The sequence below is a fragment of the Branchiostoma belcheri genome, unplaced genomic scaffold (assembly GCF_001625305.1).
Source record: "Branchiostoma belcheri isolate BF01 breed outbred unplaced genomic scaffold, Haploidv18h27 scaffold36, whole genome shotgun sequence".
In the NCBI taxonomy this organism is placed as follows: Eukaryota; Metazoa; Chordata; class Leptocardii; order Amphioxiformes; family Branchiostomatidae; genus Branchiostoma; species Branchiostoma belcheri.
The window spans coordinates 1,886,435-1,897,422 of NW_017803976.1; the positions used below are offsets into that span (position 1 = coordinate 1,886,435).

The 10,988-nt window shown below is 39.9% G+C and overlaps 1 protein-coding gene across 2 annotated transcripts in view; it reads left to right on the forward strand.

Annotated features, from left to right (window-relative positions):
- LOC109476123 (uncharacterized protein C19orf43-like) overlaps positions 1-10,988 on the forward strand; it is a 30,488-nt gene that overhangs the window by 12,866 nt on the left and 6,634 nt on the right. Inside the window, exons 2-3 of one of the 2 annotated variants that reach the window (XM_019777019.1) lie at positions 1,359-1,421; positions 1,648-1,716. In XM_019777019.1, coding sequence (XP_019632578.1) covers positions 1,359-1,421; positions 1,648-1,716 — 132 coding nt within the window. The remainder of the gene's footprint in view (positions 1-1,358; positions 1,422-1,647; positions 1,717-10,988) is intronic. The other variant, XM_019777020.1, reaches the window with a different exon arrangement.

Consider the following 10,988-nt stretch of genomic DNA (forward strand, 5'->3'; position numbering starts at 1 on the left):
CCAATTAAAATTTCTTGGTTAACGGATTCGCCCGCTTCATTTTTTCTGATTTGAAAATAAAAAATAAAAATTCAGAATCAACTGCAAAATGCTCATATTTTGCCCTGAACAGTTGAAAACAGTCCTTTTCTTCCTAGTTGTTACAGTTATTCCATCTTTCAATGCAGTGGTATCATTAAAAGTGTTTAAATTTTGAACCAGCCTGGTGTGTTGACTTCATGGCTCCTATCCTACCGTTTTGGGCCATAATAGGATGCCTAGGCCTGTTTTTATTTTTATTTTTTTTCGCCCGCCCTCTCCATTATTTTTCTAGAAAAATCCGTTAACCAAGAAATTAAATTGGTGTGGCCTTAAACGGGAAGCATAACATTTTTTCCCTAGTCCTCACCAGCTGTACCCACCTTGCATAATGGATACCTACAGCCCACAGGTGGGACCCAGTGTTGCAACTTTACACTCTCCCAGGTGTCACAGGCCAGGTGGAAGCCATAGTTTTAGTCGACTTTGACATTGAAAGGTTAACAGCAACTGTACATCAGGGACACCATAAAAGTAATGAGATGGATCAATAGAGAGGGAGAGACCTGAATTAGTTCTTTGACTTAGACCAGGCTGTTGATATACATGTAGTATATGATCATGCCGTTAATGCATTGGCTGAAGTCTAAGGTCCCGTGTTTGGGGATAGTCAAACCCCACGCACGTTAAAGAACTCACCGCACTTATCGAAAAGAGTAGGGGGCCTTCCTGGTGTGAGTGGCTTAAACCTTACAGTCCGGTCTTACATAGCTTTTACTTACATGTACATTAAACTGGTGTACACCTAAGGCCACAGCAAGTAATTTTTATGGATGACATCAGCGCGCACATTAATTTTGGACTGATTTTTGAAAAAAAAAAAAGAAATTTTGTTGCCTTCTGACAGTGGTCAACATCCCGAAAATGAGCAAAGATGTCTGTCGCCATGCCGGAATGTGGATGGCAGATATAACTATAGAGAGGAGACAAAAAGGGCTCTGATTTAATGTTTTGTTTCTTTTTTTGATGCAGTGATATGTGATGCTGGCTGTGTATATGTGATGTTCCACTGAATCAAAACTATTTGTACAGCGATTGAGTCAAAATTTCCAAATGTAGGAACTTTGCTTTTTTCGACCCGTCTTTTTTTTTTACGCCCGCTCGCATTGGATTTGGAGTCTGCGGAGGATGTCATCCATAATATTTACTTGCTGTGGCCTAAAGGTGGTTTACTGGTTACGCAAAACAAACAAACAAAAAAAAAAGGCTGGAAGCTGGAGGTATGGCCAGGTCAGGTATCCGTCCTGACACCCTTTTCTTTCTTCTCCCTTCTCTTCTAGCCAATCAGAGCGTCACAGACATCCGGAGCTGTGGACGCCGGCAGCCATCGGCCGTGGTCGCAGGTCTGTGCTGGTCGTACACTAGCGCCCCCTGTCTGCGGAATGCTATAATGACAGTAATAGAAACGATGATGCAGCTCGGGAAGGTGACAACATTACCTGCAGACTGTGGAGGATGCACGATTGTCTCCAGATCGACAGTGATACATACAGTAGTTTAAGACTTCAAGGTGTGAAGTCAGTGATGTGTACATGTCTAATGTGGTAGTCTGTCTCTGCCTCGCTTCAGGTGGGGAAACGGAAAGGACCCATCCTCAAAACGGGCGTGGTCAAGAAGAAGAAGCCATCAGGAGAGAAGGTAGGAAGAAAGTTCTAAATTGTGCTTTCCATGGGACAAAATACAATCAATACAGCATCCCTGTTGGATATTGAGGGCTAGTGGTGCATACCTAAACCCAATTTTAGGTTCAGGTCTGGATTCAAGTCCAGAGGTTTAGGTTCAGTTCCGGACTTGTAAGTCCGGACCTAAACCCAAAATTGCATGTTGGCAACCTTGCAATGTTGTCTGGGTGAAACTTTGGCCACATAACATGGAGGCCGGTACTTGACGATGCCCGATGGCAATATTTTCTTCGTTTTGCAGCAAAGATTTTACAATCTACAGAAGGTTTTAGGTGGTTTCTAAAGAAAAGGGGTATGTGAAATGGTCTTTTATGGTAATAAGTCCGGACTCGGTTCTTGGCTTTTACTAGGTTTTTTTGGACTTGAACCTAAACATTCTTACAAGTCCGGATCCAAGTCCAGTGAACCGGTATGCATCACTATTGAGGGCAGCTGGACAATTCATCTCAACAGGGCTCGAAATTCATTTTTGGGAATAGGTGCACTGGTGCACCCAACCTAAAAAATTGGGTGCACCATATAAAACAAAACCTAATTACAGATGTTACTGGTTCTCTTCTGAGGTTGAATCCGAAATGGGAGCTAACTTCAAAAGCTTAAACAAGTACTTCAACAAAGATTTTATTATTTTTATGACACTTAGATGCCAAGAATATCATGTACACTATGATACATTTGATATGTAAAAATTACCTACAAAAATACTTTGGTGCACCGGTAAAAAAATTGGGTGCACAGCTCCAATTTTGGGTGCACTAAGGTGCACATGCACCCAGTATTTCGAGCCTTGTATCAAGAAAGAACACAAGTTAGTGATTGAATGATAAGTTTTTTCAAACTGTTTTTCACGACAGTTAAACTTGAAACTGCCCTCCACAAAAAAACTTCAAAGGTGCCATAACACCCCTCTGACAGGAATGCTGTGTATGACTATGAAATTCAATATTTTGTGGTAATGGGTTCTGAAATCTTTGTATTTGTATTGTCTAGTAGAGATTGAAAACAGTTAACTCTCTCTACCCACGTTTTCATTCCATTCTAGATCCTGTGCATGTTTTATTTCACTGTCACTTGTCAGTACTACTGCTACAATGTACCACTTTCTTGTATGCCTCTTTAGAAAGAGACATAAATTCTTTGATCCTCCCAGTCTCTTTTCCCCATAGCCTGGATGTCAGGCTGTTTCCAGGGCCAACTCCTTGTTTCTAGGGCCAACATGCCCCTTGGAAATTTAACTACCAGTCTAGGAACATAGGTTTTTTTCCCTAAAGGGGATAGCTGAAGGTATGAGGTCGCCTGCTAAGTGTCTGGCATCCACGCTACTTTCCTTAACCATTCACTCATCTCACACATCTCTTCAGACTAATGGGGGCCCGCAAGCCCTTTTCCGTAGAGCGTAATCGGCCGTTTTAATTCTACGTAGAGCGGAGACGGACCGCTCTTATATTTTTGCGTAGAGCGTATTCAGTGTTTTAATTCTACGTAATGCGTTGTAGCCACTTGGATTTTATCGTAAAGCGTAATCGAGAGGTTTCCAAATTCAGCGTAGAGTGTTGTCGGGACCCCCCCTTGCAGGCCCTCACTAATGTGTTCAGTACTTTCTCCTGAGTGAACAAAAGTTGTACTCCATTTTCTCAGGGGACTGTTCTATCTGTATCTCAGGAGGACAAGTGTCTAGTAGACAGTCTGTTCACTCAATGGTCTGTGTTAACACTAGGCAGCCGGTGGTCTGAAATCTACAAGCAAATGTGTGATCCCAGTTTTTATGGCTTCACCACACCACAAAGTGACATTGTTTTCCCTCATGTTTCTCCTTCTCCTTTTCCTGCCATTTCTTTAAAGGGATTCAACTCTGCCATTTTGGGGCCAAATAACATGAAATTTGGCATGAAGGTAGAGTGGGCAAATACCCCCAGATTTTTTTTCTTCATATTTTGGATACACGCCTTTGGAATTGTCTTTTTTTGGGCTATTTTTAGGCAAAAAATATACATTTTGGGATCTGGAGCCCTGGTATTAAATCTGAATTTAGGAACAGTCCTTTTAGTCCGTTTAGGAACAATTTGTGCGGGAGGAGGATAGGTCCATTTTTGGTATGGGGGATGTGGTGAAGCCATCTGCTGCATTTGCTTCAAAGCAAATGTCAGCCTTTCTACAGTTAGCAGTTTTCTTTTATGGAGGTCTATCTATACTGTGTACAAACCTTCTTTCCTGCTGGCTAACCCCATAACCAATAGAGAATTGGTTGCCAAACGTCCGGATGTGAAAACCCCTGGATGTCAAATAAAGAACCTTCTTATAATAAGCACACCAGCAGAACGTACTGCACCTGTGTGAAACCTGTTACAGTAGTGTAATGTATTGTGCACAGGCCTAGTGATGCATACCTAAACCCAATTTTAGGTTCAGGTCCGGATTCAAGTCCAGAGGTTTAAGTTCAGTTCCGGACTTGTAAGTCCGGACCTAAACCCATGGCATATACAAAATTGCATGTTGGCAACCTTGCAATATTTTCTGGGTGAAACTTTGGCCACAAGACATGGAGGCCGGTACTTGACGATGCCCGATGGCAATGTTTTCTTCATTTTGCAGCAAAGATTTTACAATCTATGGAAGGTTTTAGGTGGTTTGGAAAGAAAAGGGGTATGTGAAATGGTCTTTTATAGTAAGTCCGGACTCAGTTCTTGACTTTTATTTTTTTTTGGACTTGAACCTAAACATTCTTACAAGTCCGGATCCAAGTCCACTGAACCGGTATGCATCACTATGCACAGCACTTCGTCAGAACGTCTCATATAAGGTTGTATTGATGTATATAAGGTTGACATTCCGTCTGTAGTTTCCAAATGTTGTGTTGGAAAAGGTATCCTCTGCAACAGGCAAAATTCTGTTGCAACGTTGACCAAAAATCCAAAGAAAACAGTGAAAAATCAGGGTTTTGCGCAGGCACAATACATTTTGCTGAAGTGCTCTTATAATACAGCTTCTTGCCAACCTGATGGAATTATTCACAGTACAAATTCTCAAGTTTTTGAAAAATTTGAAGCAGTAAAAATTTCTAAATTAGAATTTGGGCAGACCTTATAGCCAAGAGGGCCTCACCTAACATTGATTTTTGGGTGGTCTCTCTGACCCAAGTCGGTAACCCAGAAGTTGTATATCCAGTATGTTACAGGTCACCTCAGAGTGATACAGTATGGATTCTTCCTGTAACCTACATATCACCCTTATGTAAACTGTCAGGCCAAAAGTTCAGGACAGGGTAGCTCGAAATACCTAGCCTGGGTGCCATCCGTTTGGTAAAGTGGCTTCTTGCACTTTTGGGTAGAAAATGTTACACAGGCTATGAAATAACACCTGCATATACAGCTGTACAGGTAGAGCTCTGCAGGTATTTCTGATGTCTATTTTCATTACCTGCACTGGTCCATGTACTTGGGTTTATCCACAATTGTGCACATGTAGGTTAGGCCATGTTGATTTGATTATATGGATGACATCCTCCGGGAGCCCCAAAACTGATGCGCGCGTGCGAATAAAAAAAAAGTTTTGCAAAAAAAAAAGTTCTTTTCATTATGAAATCTACGTGGTCATGAGGGTTGAGCAAATGGCACAGAATATGGTTTGGCGAATAATCTAGTCTTCAAGTTCATTTCTTTACAATTTCGTCTTTTTTGTTTGATTTTGGCATTCTACGACATTGGTATGGGTTTTATTAATATTTCTGTAACTTATGGTGTATTTTTGCTCATTTTGCAACTGTTTTGTACGATTTACAGTATGGTTGAAAACTTTTTTTTTTTGGAAACGGCCGAAAATTCATGCGCGCGCGGATGTCATCCATATAATCAAATCAACATGGCCTTATGTTGATTTTAATTTTTATGCATTGGCCTACGTTTCGAATGGAGTACTGAAAGAAATAATGGCAATGGTTTCTTAACAGTTTTTAGTGTGATTCATACTCAATCCTAGATGCTGAGTGGTGCAGGTAATTTTCAATTGTTCCCTGCACTGTTGCAGAAAAAGGCCACTGAAGCCCTGTTTTTATTCAGTCTTCTGTTTCTGTCAATGAATTGATTGCAATATGAAGCCTTGCCAAAGTGTTCAGTCTTGGCTATGGGCCACAACTACAAGGTCAAGGATGCTTCTTGGTTAGTGTACAGCTAAAAAAAGAAAAGTAGCGAAGGAATTTCTCACTCAAACACATTTATATTCATTGTGGTCAGACAGGAGTCTAAATCCCTCTTGCTATGAAATTGCAACATGATGTAACCCAACACTTATTACCATGGTAACAGATGTCTGGTTCAGGTCATTGACCTTATTGGTTTGGAGAAGAAGAGGAAGAGGAAACAGCAAAAAAACGAATATGTTTCCTTCGGTAAACATAAAGAAAGGAGTAGAGGATCATGCCTGGTAACTGTATACACCAGTAAGCCTATGGAATTTGCGGAAAGCTTTAGTTGCTTCAGCAGGTGGATCATTTGAAAAAGGCTGTTGTCATGGCTTGATGCCAATATAGTCCTGATGCTGTATAGACACCTAAACAGAAGCCCCATGTGTGCCATTAGTGTTCACTCTATTGTGGTTGTTGAAAATGAACTCCAGAAAAATGAGCCTTATGGTATTCATTAACTAGCAGTACTATCAATTACTGGTAATTAGCAGTCACTGGAGTAAAGGAAAACTTTCCTGTGAAGTACTGTAAATCTTGAAATGTTCACAGTGGTTTTATTTTTGCTGGTAACGTTATTACTGCAAAATTATAACAACGCAAACATGACTTTTTTTAGAACTAACCTTCCTGATCTTCGTTTGCGAGGACAAGCCAAGAAGAAGAACTATAATTCTTTCAATGACTACATTGTAACTTAAAGGCAATGGCTGGAATCGTAGTAAAACGGCTCACTTTGTCATTGAAAAAAGTTAATCTCTGATTTTTTCTTTGAAATCCTCTTAAAAAACACAGGAAATGCCATTTTAGAAGGTTCATTTTTCAAAATTTCCCAGGGGAGTATGCCACCGGACCCCCCTAGGAACCTCGCTGCTTCGGCACTCGCTGGTCCCTCAAGCAGTGGGAAGAACCACCTATTCAAATTCCTATGGGCACGGAGTTTTGGCCAGCTGTTGTACCAGTGGTTGGACCTGTCTGTCAGTGCCACTGTGTTATCCACCAGGAAACAGCAAAGGTCCCCTACAACCATTCATCTTAGTCCTACTGTTGAGAAACCCTGCCAGAAAAAACTTTGCCATGTTCTACTGAAGTCAACAGGGCTGACGGTATTTTTGTGTGCTTCAGATCAGAATGTGTAAGGTAGCTGTATGGTTTGACAGCAAGTTGGTAGAACGTACTGCACCTGTGTGGAACCTGTAATGTATTGTGTATAGCACTTCGGCAGAAGATAGTTTATTGACGATGAGGCCACACCAATTTAATTTCTTGGTTAACGGATTCACCCGCTTCATTTTTTTCTGATTTGCAAATAAAAATAAAAATTCAGAATCAACTGCAAAATGCTCATATTTTGCCCTGAACAGTTGAAAACAGTCCTTTTTATCCAAGTTGTTACAGTTATTCCATCTTTCAATGCAATGGTATCATTAAAAGTTCAAAATTCATTGTTTAAATTTTGAACCAGCCTGGTGTGTTGATTTCATGGCTCCTATCGTACCTTTTTGGGCCATAATATTAATAGGATGCCTAGGCCTGTTTTTATTTTTATTTTTTTTCGCCCACCCGCTGCATTATTTTTCTAGAAAAATCCGTTAACCAAGAAATTAAATTGGTGTGGGCTGAGTATCATTTTGTAGTTAAATGTACATTATGGAAATGACAGAAATGACTGCCTCAAGAAGCGAGAAGAAGTTGAACCTATAAATAGTAGATCACATGTAGAGCAAGCATCTAATAGAAACCGGAGAAAAATCTGGGTGCAGGTGCAGTACATTTTGCTGATGTGCTGGGTTTCCGGTTTTACTCCCACGACTGCCCAGTGTTCAACCACACAAGGGTCAGCAGTACTCATAGGAAGTGCTGTCACACCTTGTACGGTCTGAAATAAAGTGTAAAGTCAGAAAGTTGAAAAAAGATCATTTTTTAAAATAGGAACAAGGTCCAGCTGAGATTTCTAGGGGGGTCTGAGGGCATGCTCCCCCAGGAAATTTTGAAAAATGAACCTTCTGAAATGGCATTTCCTGCATTTTTAGAGGATTTCAAAGAAAAAAAAAATCAGAGATAACTGCATAATAGAAAATGTAAATCAGGGAAACTGAAATGAAAAGTACTGTACAGCATTTTAGACATTGTTGGTTGTATATATTATACATATAAGACATTCGGTGTAATGAAGACAACCATGTTCATACAAGATGAGACCAGATCTAGAGTATTTCGTGTAGACTCAAGCTCAAGGTCTGGTTTGACTTGTAAATTGTTTCAGATCTAGTGTGTTTTAAGGATTTTGTATCTTAACTTACAGCAAGGAGCTTTTGCTGTCTGGAAGACTCACTTGACTTCTTCCTCCTCTAACGTTATATCATCAAAATCATCTTCGAAATCACTGAAGTTAAAATTGCACCACTCGAAATTGTCATCCCCGGGCCATGCCAAGATGCTATTGCCACCGTAACAAAGGGCAAATGAACTACAGCACGAGTTCTATGGAACTGAGTGTCTTTGGCACTTGGGTGTGAATTAAATTTTCACACATGCTACGAACATCCCTGAAAGGAAACTAATGCCGATGGCTCTCCTTGTGATGAAAGCTCCTTGCTTACAGGTCATAATGTCTGTTTAAACTATAAGCAAGCCCATGTAAACATGATTTTATTGAAATTTTGGAAGAATTTTTCCTTTTTTTTTGAAAGTCCCACAGCCGCTCACTGAGATGAAGTTGATTCTAAGATCAAGTACAACCTCAAGTGTACTTGGCACACATGTGCTGAAGGTTAACTTCAAGGTCAATCAGTCTGTCCTGGTTTCTGTTACCCCCAGTCTGTAGGGTTCAAGTTCAGTTACTTCTGAGTCATGTATGACAAGTATTATCAGCAAATCTCTATATCTGTGTGGAACTTACTGCAAAAGGATTACAGGTGGATAAATGCATTTGATGCCAATGCCAAATTGTGTATGAAATCCAATGATGATTATTATAGGCGGCTAGCTTGTTTATCGCAGTAATCTGTAGTATTTAGGATGCATACATGTACACTAGTTTTACTCTACAAATGTTCAGGTGTGGCATACACAATGATATGATGTGACATGCAAAAAACTAATTTAATGTTTAGTCCCGATCACAAAATGTTTTATGGTTTGGAGTATGGTACTAACTCTTGGAGTATGCCATTTCCATGTTTGCGAAAGTTGCCTTAGGCCACACCAATTTAATGGATTCGCCCGCTTCATTTTTTTCTGATTTGCAAATAAAAATAAAAATTCAGAATCAACTGCGCATGCAAAATGCTCGTATTTTGCCCTGAACAGTTGAAAACAGTCCTTTTCATCCTAGTCGTTACAGTTATTCCATCTTTCAATGCAGTGGTATCATTAAAAGTTCAAAATTCATTGTTTAAATTTTGAACCAGCCTGGTGTGTTGACTTCATGGCTCCTATTGTACCATTTTGGGCCATAATAGGATGCCTGGGCCTGTTTTTATTTTTTATTTTTTATTTTTTTTCGCCCGCCCGCTCCATTATTTTTCTAGAAAAATCCGTTAACCAAGAAATTAAATTGGTGTGGCCTTATGATTAAATTTCCCTCCTGAAACCTTTTCTAGAAGAGCATTAGCCCTGACATGTAGGTTGTGAGTTCTCTACTGGCCCACCCTACGGAAATGACTTTGACTAGCTTTAATGCTGAGTTTACCATGTGTTGGATAGACCCTTTGACCTTGAAATCTGGCTCCAAGGTCAGCCAGGCTGCCCTGATGGCAGAACAGATGACAGTTTTGTTACTAGCACATGTATGCAGTTGCCAACCTAAAACCTGAGAAGAAAATGGATAATCTCAACTAGTGATGCATACCGGTTCACTGGACTTGGATCCGGACTTGTAAGAATGTTTACATGTGTAGGTTCAAGTAAAAAAAACCCTAAAAGTCAAGGACCGAGTCCGGACTTATTACCATAAAAGACCATTTCACATACCCCTTTTCTTTCCAAACCACCTAAAACCTTCCGTAAATTGCAAAATCTTTGCTGCAAAATGAAGAAAACATTGCCATCGGGCATCGTCAAGTGTTGGCCTCCATGTTATGTGGCCAAAGTTTCACCCACACAACATTGCAAGGTTGCCAACATGCAATTTTGTATATGCTATGTGTTTAGGTCCAGACTTACAAGTCCGGAACTGAACCTAAACCTCTGGACTTGAATCCGGACCTGAACCTAAAATTGGGTGTAGGTATATATATGCATCACTAATCTTAACTCGAAAAGTGTTATACCAATCCTCTCAAGTTACAAACAAGTCAAAAGTTAGATATTCTTTCAAATGATGTCCCACTGATATATATATGTCTAGTATACATTGTGTGCATGAGTCAAACATTCAACTATGCATAGTTTGTCTCCTAAGTTTACTGACCATTATATTGATGGCAGCACTTTGAAATTTTTATTACATTTGTACCAAGGATCAGGTCTCTTTTTTAACCTCCTTGATTTGTACTAAACTTTTATGTCACAAAGTTTATACTTAACTTTGTAACATTAGTGGACAAGATGGCTTCCATCAGGTAACTTGAGGTCTAATCTAAACTTTCAAACAGGATTTAGACTGCATGGCATGGTTAGTGTGGATTGTTGCATACCATTCTTAGACCCCGTTCATACTAGACTTTTATGTAGTGGTTTCAACCATTATTTCAAAAATGTGTTTTATTTAACCTAGTGTGAGCGCAAAACAACCAATTAATTGGACATTATTTGGACAGGATTTTCCAAAACTGGTTATGTAAAGTCTGGTATGAACGCTTGAGGTTTTAGCCGGGTTTTCCCTCACTAATTATTTAGCGGTTTCAACCATTTTTTGAAAGTCTGGTGTGAACGGGGTCTTAAGCTCAGCAAGTGTGAAAAAAAGTTACTTCTTGAAAAGAATGTCTAACAACAACCAACAAGTTAGGCCATGTTGATTTGATTATATGGATGACATCCTCTTGGAACCCCAAAACTGATGCGAGCGCGCGAATAAAAAAAAAGTTTTGCAAAAAAAAAAAGTTAGC